General features: G+C 34.3%; 3 protein-coding genes across 9 annotated transcripts in view; 2 read left to right on the top strand and 1 right to left on the bottom strand.

Annotated features, from left to right (window-relative positions):
* The window catches only part of LOC134845881 (N-alpha-acetyltransferase 15, NatA auxiliary subunit-like), a 361,253-nt gene that overhangs the window by 176,786 nt on the left and 166,247 nt on the right, over positions 1-18,220 (top strand). The gene's annotated exons all lie outside the window — the stretch shown is intronic.
* Positions 1-18,220, top strand: part of LOC134845880 (X-linked retinitis pigmentosa GTPase regulator-like) — a 409,218-nt gene that overhangs the window by 166,145 nt on the left and 224,853 nt on the right. The window lies entirely within an intron of this gene.
* Positions 17,560-18,220, bottom strand: part of LOC134845663 (ATP-dependent translocase ABCB1-like) — a 40,241-nt gene continuing 39,580 nt past the window's right edge. For all 4 annotated transcript variants that reach the window (XM_063862688.1, XM_063862690.1, XM_063862687.1 and 1 more), the window contains one exon: positions 17,560-18,060. In XM_063862688.1, coding sequence (XP_063718758.1) covers positions 17,851-18,060 — 210 coding nt within the window. In that variant the 3' untranslated portion in view covers positions 17,560-17,850. The remainder of the gene's footprint in view (positions 18,061-18,220) is intronic.

Raw genomic sequence — 18,220 nt, forward strand, 5'->3', positions numbered from 1 at the left:
AATAAAAAATAAAAATAAAAATTTTTTGTCAAAAACAGGCTAATCATACAATTTCCATATATGGAAATTGTATGCCCAGGTTGACCTCCATAGACCAAAAATCCTAATCATACAATTCCATAAACTAAGTCTATGAAAAAATACTAGTCAAACAAATTTCATACATTTTGCTAAATTGGTGTCGTTGAATTTTCGGAAAACTTTTCTCTTGTTTTTGCATAAAATTCGGTGTATCGTACTAAATAAAAAAGAAAACTTTTTGTCAAAAAGAATGCTAATCATACAATTTCTATATATGGAAAATGTATGACTAGCATTTTTTGATGACGACGACAAAATTTTGAAGTATTTTTGAAATTGCCCACAAAAATTTTTTTGTTTTTTTTTCAACCGCAAATTAATTTTTGTACTCAAACAAACATTTTTTGAAAAAATAAAATTTTGCATGCAAAATTTAATTTTTTGTTTGTATAACGTAAGCCTGGATATACTAATATTGGATTGTTTTTCCTTTTCTCTTCATAACTTTTTCAAAAACGCTTAAAACTCCTCTTTAATTTGCATGACGTTTTTTTGTATGCCTTGATCAATGTTTGGTAATTTAAAAATTCAAATTTAAGAAATAATCATCTTAATAATTTATTGTAAAATAATTTAAACGTTCGTTATTTTCGTTATATTATTATACGTGTGAGACAGAATTAGCACATTTCCAATGCATTTTCAATGCGATACGGCCAAGTTTTTGGTTACTACCTTTGAGTTACCACGGTTTATGTCATTTGTGTTCGGTTTCGAACACAACGAAAAAATTTTGAGAAATTAAAATTTAAGAAATCAGTACTTTTGGTGTTTGGAAAAATGCTAGTCATACATTTTCCATATATTAAAAAATACTAATTATAGACCTTTCATGCAATTTTCTGTTCTTATGGAATTGCATAAAAAGTGTATGACTAGCATTTTTCCATATATGAAAATTGTATGACTAGCATTTTTGGTCAACCCGGGAAGTCTTGCCATTTCACAACCCCAACTTTGCAACGCAGTTTTAGTAGGATATCATATCAAGGTTGAACTAATTAGCTTGCAAGCCAGAATCAGGTCGTGATTTGAATGTCAAACGACTGCAGATCGTTTTCATGAGACTGCTGAACTATATAATAAAGTTCATGTTTCCGTATCGGTTCAAGACTTGAATGTCAAAATACTTTCTTCATTTGTTCCGATCATTTTCACAGATGTCCATGAACAAAATTTCCAAACAAGCCAACCATTCATGGTCATTTGAATACGTTTTGTTTTACACACGCATATTGCATACTAAGTTGCATACTGAAAATAAACAACTGAAATAATAAACAAACACAGTACGCAACAGAGTTCACTTACAAATATTTGTTCTCTAAAAGAGGTCAGTCTCTCAAAGATTTGGAAAAATATCACTTTATAAAAACCAGTACATAAAAATCAGCAAATTCTTTGTCCTGCCTGTAAAAAAATGAGTAAAATTTCTTTTTTGCTGATAATTTTCTTCCTTTTTGTGGAAGTTATATTTGCAGATTTCGGTTATGGGAGTTGCCCCTCTGCCTTGAATGTAGTTCAAGTGACCGAAGAGAACTTTGGGGGTCGCTGGTTTGAGGTCAAAAAGTCAACCAAGCCGTTCGGAAAGTCTAACAGATACCAATGTGGATTTTTTGATGTCTCATTCAGCCGAAACAAAACAGGTAATTCGAATTTTGGGATCAAGTGAAAAAATACTTTTATTGGTTTTTGAAAAATTAACATGAACCAAATGAAAGATCCTCCTCAAATTGATTTGGATAAAAATGTCTGTCATAGTAGCTTTCCATCTGACAGTCCGTAAAAGTGGTCTGAAAAATCGCTGCTAAATCTAGACGGTTAGGAAAGATAAATTTTTTTGTTTTGCACCGAATTTTTGTGGCTTCATTTTGAGGAAAAAAATGATTTAATTTTTTTAAATTTTCTGAAAAGATGTTAAGAAAATATTGAAAAGCATTACCCAAACTGCTACAACTTCAACAAAAGTTCTAGTTTTCTATGTCAATCAAACTGATTTTCTAGTTTTCCGACCTTTTCATCCACTTTCCACTTATACAAAACGACCTTTTTTGTCACTTTCAAATTACATCAAAAAAGAGCACCAAAGATGGAATCACACTCTGGTTGGTTTCCAAAGGGAGAACTTTTGAAGAGAACTGACACATCAAATCCTCGATCCAATGCTCAATAGTTTATTACTAATTGATCCCTTCATATTTAGAATGGAGTATAAGTCTCAACTCAACAGCTTACACTGGAGAATCGTACAAGTCGAAGCCTCTGAATGCACGGCTAGTTAACCCGGCTTCCAATCGGGGACTCTTCTCGGTCGATATGAAGAGCAAGAGTTCAATCGTGCACGGAAAACCGAATTTGTTTGTTGTTCACGTCGACTCAAACTTCGCGTTTGTTTACTACTGTGAAAACACTGGGTTTATAAAACTCAGTTTGGGTTGGGTTCTATCGCGTGAACAAAATCCGAACCCAATAGCTCTGAAAAAATTTGAGAAGAAATTATCAAAAATGGACTTAGTTGATCTGAACCGAATGCGATTAGTTGATCAAATCATGTGCCCGCCTAATCCTTTATCACTTTTAACTTTGCCTGGAGTTTCACTTTCAACTTTGAACGGAGTTCGAACATTGCCAGTTGATCAACTTAGCTCAGAAACCAAAAATGACCTAGAATTTGTGCGATGTGTGATGCAAATTACAGACAATTTTTTCTATGATTTGTTGTATTGTCGAGAATTGAGTGACAGAAGAGCAGCTGCAAAAAAGAATGCAAGTTCACAGAATAAAAACTTAATCTAAGTGAATTTTCTTGAAAGTTTTTAGCCATTTGTACTTTGTAATTTAATAAAATTGCCTCTCACGATCATTCTAACCGCTCTTTTTTTGGGCGAGATGGACATAAATGTATAAGAAAGTCTCCCAGAAACTATTTTAACAGACAAACGTTCAAATATTCTTTTAATAGGCATAGAATTTAATGCAATGGTGTTTTGATTCAAATTATTTTAATTGCTCACCAATTTTTTCATGAAATTCATTGATGATGAGCGTAAAAGTTTCCACCGTGAACCGGTTCATTAAATGAAATTACAGTTGAGTCCTTTTTCCTTTGATTGCTTTTTTCGAAAAGTGAGGGGATTTTCAAAAAATGGAGCAGATTTTGTAAACTAGTATCGAATGGAGTCATTACCAAAGTGAGCCGGTAAAAAAAGTCGTATTTCTGAGTGAAGCGGCTGACAAAATCCCCACCCCTTTAGCCTAAACCTTTCTTTGTTCAGATTGATCGAGGTTCGGTTATTCGATACTGTGCGCTCAATCTTCGTAAGCTAGTTAAAATGGCTCGGACACTAAAGTTTACCTCGTATTGTCGGCAATACAAACATTCATCGTCGTTAATCCATAAAAAAACCAAAAAACTGCTATGAATCGCATCCATAACATTACCTTTTTCAGTACAAACCCGCATAAGAAATTGGCGCAAGCTAGCCAAAACAACCGGTGATCGTCCTTGAGACAAATTGCTGTTTTTGACAGTCAGCCTTAACCAAAGCTAAACCGAATTAGAGCAAAAAACAGTTAAAAAAGGATGTAACCCCCTTTTTAGTATATTATTACATGGTAAGGTGGGGGGCTCAAACCTACACCAGACCCTCAGAACCCAGGGTGTATGCGCTCAGCTACTGTTCTTATGTGTAGTTTGGTCAAATCATATTCGAGTTTGTCTTTAGTTTATATGCACTTATACTCTCGCTTACAATTGCTCTGCAACATCCTCTGCCCCAAAACAAGGAAAAACGGGAGCGTAAAGAATGGTTGAACGAGCGCCGCGCCTTACAATGAATAGCTCGACGTCCGTAACGCAGAAGCTTGTGTCGAGAGATGGGATCGTTTTGATGTATAGCGCTCTAGTCGTGAGGCAAGTAAACAAAATCCCCTTTTTTTCAGTACTTCTCCATATTGGAACTAAGAACGGGCCGAAGTAACCACAACTTTATAACAGGAAGGGGCTCGCTTGTACCACAACCTTTCAACCGGCAGATCAGACATAATAGGTAGACAATTTTAGCTTCTAGCTTTTGGTGTGTGAAACAATTGTTTTCGATGTTTCGGAGCAAACAACGAGGCTTCAGAACGGTGAAATTCAAATTCACAATTGCACACATATAATGCAAGACCTGATGAAAATGCTTAAAGTGCAAACGCCTCATCTTCAATCGAACCAAATGATGGCAGGCATAAAGTATTATTGGATGCCTACTATCATATACAGTATCAAATAAACGACTGATGCGCCGAGTCGAGCATATGGTTCCAGCTGGACCAATGAACGGTGAATAATTGGTAATTCTCCTGTTTCTCGTAATGGCTTTACCAGGATAAAGCAACCTCATTTCGGTAGTAAACGACTCGGACTGTGCCAGATGTATTAGATTTTGCTCTGCTATATCCAACTCAGTGGGATCTGTTATCTCGATGGTGTTTGCGCAGAGGTGTCTGTGTGAGGGCAACAGACGCAACAAAAAGGCCACCGCACAATTGTACTTAACAGTGAGTTAATTTGTCCCAATTGCCGAACAGATGTTCAGTAATTTTCGTTGGCAAAACTCAAGTTACAAACGTGGAGGCGTTCTCAAGACAAGTGTCAATATCACACGAAGGACTCTTTAGTCGGAGTCTACTGATAATCTTTGTGTCTGGTTTGAAAGGCCAGTCAGTAGTTCTCAGTATACTCGGGCCATTATCCCAGATGGTTTCCTTGAGAGTTTCCGAAGAAATCCCTCGTGTACCGGTATCAGCTGGGTTATCGCCACTAAGTATAAGATGCTATTGATCTATTGTGGTGGACTCCAGAATCTCAGCAGTGCAATTGCCAACAAACACAGGCAATTTGCTGCACGAGTTAAGCCACTGCAGAACAGTGGTACTGTCTGTCCGCATAAAGACGTCGGGAACTTCAAATGTGAGACCTTTTGAAATTTCTTTTTTCAAACTGGTTGCCAGAAGGGCTGCTTGAAGCTTCAGCTTTGGTATTATCAAAAGCGCTTTCTTAGGCGCTACGCGGGGTTTGCCAAACACGAAGGCTCTTTCGATTTTATGCAAACTCGTTTTTCACGCACGAAGAAAAGATACGGCGCAGAACACATCCTGCGAACTATCACCGAACATGTGGAGTTCGATTCGGTCGAAAAGCTTGGTGAAATAACTACGGTTTTTTGCCAGAGTGCCTAACAAAGGAAGGCTGGAGTGCCACTCAAGAAGCCCTTATTTCATTTCCTTAGGGAGATCATTGTCCCATTTTTGGCCATTGATTCGTCATATGTCTTTTGAAAGCAGGCAAGCCCGAACGGTATGTGGGGCTACTAAAGCAATTGAGTGAAAAACAGAGGATATAAAATTCATAAAAGTACGCTGGGTTATTGCTTTGTGTAGTGGTTGAACAACACCTCTACTGACTTTTAAGTATCGTTACTTTAATCTCATTTCAGACCGAGGACTTGCGATGAGTGGCCTGGACTGAAGCAAATATTTTTCACCGATATGTTTGACTCGCGATTATCAGGGCTCAGGGCATTTGCTATTGAGGTGTCCTTCTTGACAAACTCTGTCAAATTAAAACCACTTAATTTCAGTAGTTAGACTAAATCCCTGCTTAATTATAGTGCTTGTTCAATGTTTTCGGAAGAGTCTAGATAGTGATCCATGTAGAAATTGCGGACTACAGGTAAAGCAGCTTCGGGGTAAGCCTCTTGATGGTCAGATGCAGTCTTTTGCAAAGCTTTGTTCGTTCATGTAGGTGAATCACGAGCGACGTGATATGACGTGTGTATTGGTGATTAACCACATTTGATGTGGGGTCCTCCCGCCACAAAATAGGAGGGAAGGTTGATCTCGCTCAGGAACTTCAACTTGCATGAACATACCTTCATTATCGAAAGAAACGGCGTACTTATGTTGTTAGAAACGTAAAAGCACAAAAATGAGATTTTGCAGAAGATCTGGCCACCCAAGAGTGACTTAATTAGGGAAATTATATTGAAAATTTATGCCCCATTTGGGACGCGGCGCACCCTGCCGAGTTTGTTCGGGTTCAACACCGGATGATGCGGGGGATACTGTTCACTGTCCACTCGTGAACTGGGATCATGTGGACGAACAGTAATGACATATCCCTTTTGAATATCATCTCCTGTGGTTTCTGCATAATTTTCACGGAGTGCTGGATCTTTGTTCAATTTCTTTTCTAACAACTTGAATTGTGCCAACGAAGAGAAATAGTTATTAGGCAAACTAGTTTCACTTTCATTCCAAAGCATTGGTGCTTTATATCTCTCACCTGTGAGGTTTCTTTTTGATGAAACTGAGAGGTTTCATTTTTCAGAATTGACAAAAACACGTTTGTCAGTAGCGGAACGGGCGTCTACTTGCTTGAAAGCTCCATACAACTCTAACTCATAATATGTTGGGTTTTGATCAGCCAGAGAAGTGTCCTCAACAACATGTTTAAAGAAAGATGAATTTGAGCCAAAGACTGGGGGTAACGAACCGCTAATGACCAAACCTATCGGAAGGCGTACGGCGCACGGTGATTTTGAGTCCTCCCTAGAAGGTACTCAACGGGTCTTACTGCGTGGTAGAAATCCTGCCCTATGGTTATCTCAACTACATCATATTTGTATTGTGTCGGTTTTAATGGAGCCAATTATTGTATTTTTCCTGAAGTTCAGGAAGTTTCATGATATTAGATACAAAACGGATATTGTCTTTAACAAAAGCTTTGAACGAAAACGAAAAGTCGCTACTGTTAATTTTGATGGAAATTTCGAATCTCACTTGATAAGTTTTTATCAACATTATAAAAATTGAATCCATTTATGTTGAGACTAACTGGAGTACCAACCGAATTGTTTTATTCGATTCAGAAGAAACGGCAAGTGATGGAATAGGCGAGAGACCTTCAGTTGACTCCTCAGTAATCATCACCGACGGCCGCGTGAGTGAACACATTTTTGATCATTGTCTCTTTTTTTGACGAAGAGTCTTCTTCATCCTCTCTTGGTGGGAATACCTTCTCTGCTCCATGTAGAAGCTCAATGTGGGTGCTTTCACAATAAGATTTTGTGCATTTTCTGGTCTTTGGGCACTTCGGAAAACTATGATTGCTCTGTAAACAAGCAGAGCAAAGCATCTGCTCGGCGACATACTTGGCTCGTTGTGTGGCAGTCTTCTCTTTGAATACGGTACAGTGCCAGAGAGCAATTTGTTCTTTGCACAAGGAGCAGGGAGGAAACTTTGATTTTTTCGTAGACTTTTCACCTACTATTATCATTTGAAAAACACCTTTGTAGCTACTTTTGACTTGACGGGCTATTCGGTTAACTTTTAGAGTTTAGCAACATTAAACTCTCATGGCCCTCAGTCTTTTCCTTGAGCCACTCATTAGAGTCCCATAAAGTCGGTCGCTGCCTGATATTTCTAATGGTGTGCGTTTACCACGCCTCTTTGAGGTTTGGGGGAAGCTTGCTGATCGCTTGGCTTAAAAATTTACACTTTTGAGGTCATTAGGGAAAGACAAAGACTTGAAAACAGCGACGAGTCCGGAAATAATGAGGAAAAAGCCTGTTACGTTTTACGATTTGCGGATTTTTAGCATTTTTAGGTATATAAGTTTTTCATCATCACTGATCATGACTTAGTCAACCATCTACTTGCACTGGCCGAACCATTCGTGCCAGTTAAGTGTGTTCCCGTCAAATTGCGTCACCTTTCATTCAGGAAGATGATACTTGCGGCTCTGCATAAGTATTTCTTTTAGCTCTCTTGCCGATAGTGGACTCTCAAATGACGCTCCAGAAGGCATGTCAGGATTTGTTGCTGGGTATTTGCGTTAAAAACCAGGATAGTTAGCACTAGCTTGTGCATGACTCTGCGGACGATTTTCAGGCTGAGTAAAGTACACAGTCCCGCCAATTGTATAGGGAACGATGTTCTTGGGTAGAACATCTGGAGTCACTGCTGAAAACACATATGAAGATTCAGCAAGGTGTTGTTGAGCTGTCATCAAAGAATCAGTAACTGCTGCTCTCCATAAATGGCTAAAAGGATTATAATATTCACTCGAAAATTTCAAACTGCTACCTGTTACACTTAAAGGCTGTTGAGACGGGGCTACAGATGCTTGCTAGCTAGAAATTACTGGCCCATGCGTGTGTCGACTAACTGGAAGATGAATAGGTTGAGGTACATTTGATGCAGGAACGAACCGTGCAAAACAATCATTGAAATTTACGAATGTTGTTGGTGTAGAGTAGCTACCAGAAAAAACTTGCATAACTGTGCTTGGATTTATAGGAACCAAATCATCGGGTCTGCCAAAATACATTCCTGGATCACTTCTGGGTTTTATTTTTTATTACAATTAATTTTGATCTGGGTTTAATTTTTTATTACAATTAGTCGATTTTGATCTGGGTTTCATTTTTTATTACAAATAATTAAAGTTTATTCTAGTTTATAAATGTTCACTAGATTAATTGTTTTGCACTTGTTTTTTAATAAAAGCCAGGGGCGGATCTAGGATTTTCTCGAAGGGGGCGGATTTTCAAAAAAATGTCGAAAACTTTTGTCGATACTTTTTTAGAGGTCAACCAAACTGATTTTCCGAGCCCTCCCAGAACACTAAAAAGGCCGTATTTTGACGAAACATTTTGCGTTGCTGGGAATTTTTTTGAAAAAATGGGCGAATAAAGCTTGCGTTTTTTTGGCGCGCGCTCCTTCGTCAAAATTAGTATATTTTGGCGCCAAAGGCGCCTTAAGAAAAGTTTTACGGTCCGTCACCAAATATGGACATCTCAAAATAGTACACAGGTGGACCCTTTGGGTCGGTAGGGGGTCGAATCACTGAGAGGGGGGTTTAGCCCCCGCCACCGCATTAAAATCCGCCCCTGCTTAGAGCTAGATCATAATTGTTCATTGTTTTGTTTTCCACGCAAACCAAAAAACAATTCCACGCGACCGAATTGGATACAGCGCGACTTCCCGACCATGGTGGAGAGGACGCGCCTTTCCAGACCAAGGCGGAGATGGCGCGACATTCCAGATCACGGTGGAGACACCCCAACCCAAAAATAGTTATCACTTTTTCCATGACCGAGGAGACGGGGCCATCAAGAAAAAAACTATCTGTAATGGTTAGTAGATTCCAAAATACTTCATTTGCACGGTTGAACTGGTGTAAACCCAGTCTTTTTAGTTCATTGACAAATTGTGGATTTCACTAAAAGATTGAAGAATCTACTAATCATTGCAGTTCTGTTAAAAAATTTACCATGAATTTTTTTACAGCTGCATAATCTGCCAACAAACGCAGAGTTCGCAACACGACTTAATATATTCACTCAGTCCAGATTCTGCGACACAAAAACTTTAGCGAACTTATTTTAGTGGATTTTGAAAAAAAAAACGGAAAATATTTTGGCTATAAAAAAATTATAATTAGTCCGCTCATTGAAAATGGGGAAGAATTTTGTGTTCGAGTTTGTTTTAGTTTTGTTTCCACCTTTTTTCCGCGCAAAGTTATGTCTGGGTCGAGTGATTCGAACGACTTTAAATAATTTCCATACAGTTATTTCGGTATCGAAAAGAACAAGGTTGAAAATTGATTTTTCGTCTGAAACAATTTAAGCCTTTACTCAATTTGAAAAAATTTACTCGTGTTAAAACAGTTTTTCGAGTTTTCAACGCCAACTTAACAATCAAAAACTTTAAATCTTCGAAAAGTATCTTTAAAAACTTTCATATAATACTAGTTTAAAAAATACACAACTTCAGTTAAATTTTAAAATTTCAGGCAGTAAATTCACGTAGTTGCATCAAGAAGTGTCTTAAAAGCAGGTAATTTTTATTCCTGTCATTTTTTTTAGCTCAAATCAGTTTCAAATATTACAATCAGATGTTCAACGTTTTTAAATTATTGTTGTTTTGAATCATGGGTTTTCGTCGAAAAGGTGTTGAATAGGTTGAACCTCTGAAAGGAAAACTAATAAAGTCAAAAAAAGTATAAATAATATCATTGTTAATTTTGTGAACTGATTTTATGAATTTGGAATTTCCATGCAGCCCGACTCTCGACTGAATAAATATTGGTAATTTTTCTCATAACTCTATCTGAAACCCGAGTTATTGACCATTCTGAAAGCATGTCGATCAAAGAACTCCACAACACAGTCTGTAAAAAATGTTGCTCCTACCATCTACAAATAATGGGTTTTTTAAACTAGTTTTCCTACAGGCAATAATAAATGTTTAATGTCGGTTAATCTTAGGTTAAATTTATCACACGCAACTTGTAACAGAAAGCAACATGAATTGTTTTATGTAGGTTGATTTTTAGATAAAAATTATCACAAACAAATTAAAGATTCTATCCTGCAAAACCAAGATCAACTTATATCTCATTAACAGTTATTTTTCCGACCATATTTAAAATATGAAAGGTGCTTAGCATCAAAAACCATTTCAAAAAAATTATAATTTCGATATAATTATAATCAATTATACTTGATTATGATCCATTATTTTTATTCAAATTTCTGATTCATAAGTTTTGCACAAAATTCCATTATACTTGATTGTAATTGATTATAACCCTTTTGTTTGTCCATTTTGTCCTCGAAATTGCATTTAAATTGCTTATATTTTATCTTTTTGTAGACGTTGGCTCCTATGAAAATTGAAAATTTTTTTTAAAAAGTTTTCCAATGAATTCAAACTTATAAGTTTTTTTTTCAATTCTTCCCCATTAGAGTTGTTTCGTGATGCTTATTTTAAATTTTTCAACCACCAAAACTTCAGCAAATTGATATAGTTTCATATTGATTCGAAGATTTATTTTTCAGCTACGGCGGGAACCTTTCCACTTATATGGTGGTAAAACTTTGTTCAGATGAACCAAAATTTTCAAGAGTTCTCTTATAGAGATTTTCATATTGACAAAAAAGTATTTGAATAATGTTTTGAATTGACAAATTTTTGCCAAATTCAAAATATAATTTGAATAATGTTTTGAATTGACAAATTTTTGCCAAAATATGAGAATATAATCGATTATAATCGATTATAATTGATTTTAAGGGTTTTTTGTAAGAACTACAATCATTTATAATCAATTATAGGAGATTATAATCTCTTGAAAAATTTCACAATTATAATCAATAACAAAATCGTTTGAACACCTCAACATCTCCAATCTTTGTCAAAAAAACTATGCATTATTCAAATTTTGCCTCACCATATTTAATATTAAAACATCAGGGTAATGTTAGAGTATCTGATATCTCAAATATTTTAGTTTTCTGAAAAACGGGTTTAAACACAAAAATTGCTTACCATCGAAAGCTGTTTGAGAAAACATGAACTGTTCGAGTTTTGCGTCATCGCATGAAGTATGACTCATCAAGGTCATAATATATTAACTTAAATCTCAAAAACTCTTCATTTTTCAACTATAGTTATGAACATGAAAGTTACTCAGCATCAAAAACTATGTCTAAAACATTATGCATTGTTCAAATTTTGCTTCATTATATGTAGTTTGAAATATCTTGGTCATGTTATTTTATTTTATACCACAATCGCTATTGTTTTTTTTTGAAGAAGGGCATGGATATAAAAACTGCATATCGTCGAAAACTATGTCTGACAAAAAACGCACTGACAAAACTCATGTGTTTTGACTCATCAAGCTCATAATACATTAACTTATTTTTCAATAACTGTCAATTTTTCTACTATAGTATTAAAGAAAAAAAATGATCAGCACCAAAATTATGGCTAAAATTTTATGAATTATTCAATTTTTGCCTCATAATTTGTAGTATGCGAGATAAAGGTCATAATGCATAAACTAATATCTGAATAACTGTTAACTTTTGACTATGGTTTGTTCAATTTATCTGTAATCCTTATATTAAGGGGTTTTGACTGTAAAGATATGAACTTATCGTTTGTTCAACACTGAAATTTTAGGTCAAGAAATAAAAATTGATTAGCTTGAGCAGGTTACTTTAAACTATTTATTTATTCAATCACTACTTTTTTTGACATTGATCATTAATAGAAAAATACACAGCATTGGTTATTATTTCTAAAACATTTTTTACAAAAAATGGTTTTTCCAGGAGTAAGTATAAGCAATGACTCCCTAAGGTCATGTTACTTTACTTATCACTTCAGTTTTTTAAACTTTTGATCAAACCACTAAAAACTCGTGAAAAACAGTGAAATTTTTTTATCATACAAAAAAAGACTCATCATGTTTAAGTGAACTTAACTGTTAATGATTTGTCGTTTGAATTTTGAGTTTAAGCAAGTTATATTCCTAGCTACTTGATCCAATATCATTCATTTCGTTGGAAAAAAAATAATAATAATAAATGAGCCTTTTGAGAACAAAAAACTAATTCCTTTCCTCATCATTTAATGCTTTTATGTTTGATATTATAATGAAAAACGCTGAGATTTGAAAGTTCAGCTTGAAAAATGGTTTTCTAAAGGTCGATATAAAATATCCTGTCATACATTTTAATTAACTAGACGAAACTATAATTTAACTGATTTTCATGTTTGCTGTGTTCAAACAGAACATCACAATAAAGTTTTTCGGTTTAAGTTAATTTTTCTAACAACCAATTTATAGACCAGAAATAGATGCAATGCGCGTCAAAAACAAAAAAAATTGAAGAAGTTTAAATTGGGTAATGATTGTTTAAAATAGTTTTGAGACAACACTTGTCAGCTATTTTGAATTATTCACAGAAGAAAATGAACAAATCAAAAAAATTGTCCGTAGAGGCGACTAAATTTGTTATTATCTGTAATCATTATCGTAGATAGTTAAATTATTGTGGATTGGGCGTTTGAAAACTGGAGCACCACTAATTGACCGCTTTTTGAGTAAAATTAAAAAGATGCAGCAAAAAAGCTTGAATTTTGCAATTTTTTTTAGCAGTATCAACTTTTTTGAGAATTTTGGATACAATTGAAATTTATCAGTCTAATAAATATTGATTGTATCCTCAATGAAAATTGAATGGGCAAAAAAATGAACAAAACATCTTTTTGTTTCAATTTTGAACACTTATTTTGGAATTAATTTGCAGAAAAGCTAATTAAAAACTAATTCGAGGTAACAAATTTTAAAGTTTTGATATAATTGAACCAACCAACAGAACAAGTTGAAAATAAATACAAAATAAAGTTTGAATCTCCTATTAATTTTTAATCTTGAGGTACTTTGTTTTGGTTTTTTCTCTTGATTTATGACGAAAGATACGAAAAAACAGTATTGTGTACTCATCCACAACTAGTTGATCTTGGTGATCCTTTGATAGATGGTCCATCTAAGATGGTCCATCTAAGAGTTGATCTAACTAAGGTTAGATTAGCTCAAGGTAGTCCTTAACGGATCACCTTAGATTCCCGAAAGATGGTGCAAAGAGAGTTGACCTGATGCAAGTTAGGTTGACTCAAGGTGATCCTTCTTGGTGATCCTTAGATAGATGGTCCATCTAAGATGGTCCATCTAAGAGTTGATCTAACTATGGTTAGATTGGCTCAAGGTAGTCCTTAATGGATCACCTTAGATTCCTGAAAGATAGTTCAAAGAGAGTTAACCTGATGCAAGTTAGGTTGACTCAAGGTGATCCTTCTTGGTGATCCTTTGATAGATGGTCCATCTAAGATGGTCCATCTAAGAGTTGATCTAACTAAGGTTAGATTAGCTCAAGGTAGTCCTCAGCTAATCTACCAGTCAAAATAAATGCGTAGACTGTGTTGCTCGTAATAACAGTAAATTTCAGTTTTTTTTACTAGATATTTCAACAATGTTACAACAAAAAAAAACAAAAAAAAACGATTTTGAACATACAACTTTTATTAATTAAATAAAAAGTATCTTAACTTCACTTAATGCTGTGTTGAATCGTTTTCATATGTTTGGCTTACATAGTTTATCTTATTTTTAAGCTGCAAGTAAACACAAACTTCCGAAACTGGGATGTAATTGCAAGAGGATTAAAGTCATTTGAAAACGGTGAAATAGATTTGTTCACCGTTTTTGCCTATAAAATCTTACTAAAATCTTACTAAAATTTGCGCAAAGTTTTAACAATTAAACAGAATCAAAACTTTAAAAAATTAAAAACTGACACAACTGTTAAAATGATTAAGTTTTAAATGAAGGTTAAACACGTATAATGTCTGAAAATAAAAGTTTGATAAAAACTATTAAAAGGTTACACAAATACCGTCAAGAGCTCAAATATACTGAGAGCTACTATCGTTACAGTTCAAAGAAGAAGCAATAAGCAAACAATCAAGCAATGTCCATCCAAAAATAAATGAATCTGAATAACTTTTATTTTTAACCCGACATACTAAACAATCCTATTTAGATAAAGATTAAACTTTAGTCGAAAAAACTGTTTTTCTATTAATTTTTATCGAAACTGATTTCAACTTTTTAAAGCGAACTATATCGTTTATATGTTATAAAAAGTGAGAAAAAAGTTTCTGCAAAATTTTCAGAAGGTAGCTATGTTTTTAGATACTGACTCACAATTGAACAAAAAGAAACATAAATTTGGAAACTTGAAGAAAACTTTTGAGCTCTACTAACAACATCAGAGTAAAAGTTCAAACTAAAATTACTTCTAAAGTACGATTTTTTTACGGCTTGAAGTAGGCAGTATGGTGAACCTGCTTATCTAAACTAAATTTAGCATTACTTATCCGAATGAAGCTTAGTTTAGTAACGTTTTAACACATAAAAATGTGCAATTTTTTCAACGCAACTTGTGTGGTAAAGAAAAGTAGATGTTCCTAAATTTTATCCGTTATGCATGGAAAAAGTTTCAAATGTGGTTTTGAATGACTGTTAAATTTATTTTCGCTTTTGATCTATTGTGCAAATGTACCGGTATCGAAGAAATCTGATTGTAGCCGACTGAAATAAAAAAGGAGCATTTTTGCATAGATTTGATAAAATTTTTAGAATCAGTTCTTTGAAATAGATTAATCGCCAAACTTTTTTAAATTCAGAAAACAACAGAAAACTCATGACTTATCGAATCATATTGGAAAATCATCAACTTGCACACTAAAAAAATTGCAACGCAGCTTCCTCTTAAGCGGTTGTTCAAGCAAACGAAAAAATGAAGCAAAAATTGAAGTCCTTGGAGAATATTCTTTTGCTTCACTAAAATTAGTTAAACTCAGTTTTATATAATTTATTCAGAAGAAATTAATCGAACCTGAATCAACAGCGGAAAAGTGGAAACATAAAAAATAATTTCATGTTTTTTTATCAATTTCCGTAAAACAAATTATTTTCCAGAAAAAGCAATTCATTGCTAACAAGTTCCGAGTCAAATTTGAACAATTCGTAAAATTTTATGGCAAATATTTGATGCTGAGCTTATCAAAGGTTCGAAATTATGGTCAAAAGATCAAAATTCATTGAGATATAAGATTCAGTAGCATAACCTTGATGACTCATACAACATCTGATGAGACCAAACTTGAACTAAATTTTATTTTATAGACACAGTTGTTGAGGCTGAGCAATTTTTAAGTTCAAAACTATGGTGAAAAAAAATAGGCTATTAATGAGATATAAGATGTAACATGACCTTGTTGAGTCCTTTTACAAAGACAAAATTTGAACCATATTTCAAAATTTGGACACAAAATTCAATGCGAAGCCTTTTAATGCTTTCGCCTATGGTCAAAAAGCAACACTTGATGAGATATAAAATCAGATAATACGACCCTCATGAGGCATTTTACATCTGATGAGGCAAAATTTGAACAGTGCAAATTTTTTCAAAGATCGTATTTGGTAGTGACCAGTTCTTGTGTTCATGCCCGTGTTCAGATAATCAGTAGTTATTGAGATGTGAGATGATGAAACATGACCCTGATATTTCATACGACATATGATGTAGCAAAACTTGAACCATGCTGAAACTTCTGGATACAAATTTCGTTGCTAAGCATTTTTATCATCTTATTTATGGTCAAAAAAGTAACAGCTAATGAGATATAAAACAATGTAAAATGATCTTGGTGGTTCATACTACTTATGATGAGGCATCATTTGAACAGTGCACAATTTTCTAGACATAAATGTGATGAGGAGTAACTTTCATGTTCGTACCTATAGTCAAAAAATTAACTGTTACTGAGATATAAGTTGATGTATTATGACCTTGATACTACATATGACGAGGCAAAACTCGGACAATGCATATTTTTTCAGGCATAATTTTTGATGACAATCAATTCTTGTTTTCATGTCTATGTTCAACAAAATAATACTTATTGAGAAATAGGATGTAACATGACCCTGATGATTCATACTAAATATGAAGAGGAAAAAACTGAACAATCCAAACATTTGAAGACTCAATTTTGAAATTGTGCATCTTTCATGTAGAAAAAAAACTTAACAATTTTTGAGACATAAATTATAACTTTGATGAGTCATGCTACAAATGATGCGGCAAAAATCTGACCAAGTTTGTCTTCATGCGTGGTTTTTTGCTGAGAAACTTCAATATTCATGACTTTTATGGAAAAATCTTTTAAATTTTTGGCTAAATGTCTCAAGCTGTGCAGTTTAGATTACATGTACTTTTTGCATTCTGATTCTTGGAAACGACGGAGTTTTCATTTATCGGACTTTGTCCAAGGTTATCACGCAAACTGTTAAGCCTGTCAGTGTTCATTTATGAATCATATCTCAGTAGAAATTATGCATTTCAATTTACCTCCCTTGAAACTATTTAACAACCACAGGTACGATTTTAAAGTTCAACGCTACGAATAATTAACAGTAAAGAGTTAGTCAGTATTGTTTAATTAATTATGCTATTTTTTGGTGTTATTAATATCGATTTAATTGTATGAAATTTCTGGAACAACCTAGAACAATTAATGATCATTGTGAAACATTCTAGAGCAATCTAGAACATTTTGCGCATGCTTTTTTCCGCCTACTACTCCCCACTTATTATTGTTTCGACAATTAAATTGGGTTTCAAAGTAAAATTCACTGACAATTTTGATTCTGGACTAAGCTATAGACAAAAATGCACAAATAAACTTTTTTTCTACATATTCTATAAATGGAACTGTGTGAAAAGACCTTTTCTTGTATAGTATAAATACTGTTTATCATCTTCATTAAAATTGATTTAAATCGCTTTAAATCTCAATTTTTTTCAGGCCTTGCGGGTCTTTATTAGATCTTGGCCTATCTCTAAATGCTGTTTCAGGTTTTCAACACAATTCAGAATTTGATTTGGATCGCTGAAAACTTGAAACTTAATTAAGACATTGCTTCTCACTGATTCCATATAATCAACACCGGCACATGGCTTAAAACTTTTTTGACTATTAAAAGTTGCCTTTTTCAAGCTCAAGTTCTTCGGCTAAACAACAGTTAACATTAAAGGTTCAGATCATGATCAATTAAGGAATAATTTACAAAATTTCTGATTATTTATATCACAACGGATACTCAACTATTGTTCTATTTTTTCAGTCGCATTTTGCTACTATTTTTATTTTTGTTGACACGTACTGTTACCCATGCAATTTTTTTTTAAACTACCCCTAAAAAAGTGAACGCTCAAAAACCTCCGTAAAAATACAATTAAGGTTTTTTCTCAGTAAAAGACCCATTTTCAGTTGTAAATACTTCTTCAGAAAAGTTTACTTGGCGACCTCTAGATTCTGCGCCTGGCAGAACTTAGAATAAAGTCCGGATTTGTCGGCAAATAGTTGTTCGTGGGTTCCCCGTTGCACTATCTCTCCCTGGTCTAACACCACAATTTCGTCTGCATTTTGAATCGTGGTCAGTCGGTGTGCGATGACTAGGCATGTTCGCCCCACGCGAGCAATGTCCAGTGCCTGCTGAACTACCTAAAACAGTACTTTTTTGCAGTTTTTTTTCAACTGAAGCCGGAGAATTCGAATTCTTAAGAAGAGAGTTGATTAAATGGAAAGTTTTGAATCATTTTGTAAAAGTTTACGATTCGGAATAAACGATTAGGGAGGAAACCAAATAAAAGCTGTTCATCGT

The sequence above is a fragment of the Symsagittifera roscoffensis genome, chromosome 5 (genome assembly GCF_963678635.1).
Source record: "Symsagittifera roscoffensis chromosome 5, txSymRosc1.1, whole genome shotgun sequence".
In the NCBI taxonomy this organism is placed as follows: domain Eukaryota; kingdom Metazoa; phylum Xenacoelomorpha; order Acoela; family Convolutidae; genus Symsagittifera; species Symsagittifera roscoffensis.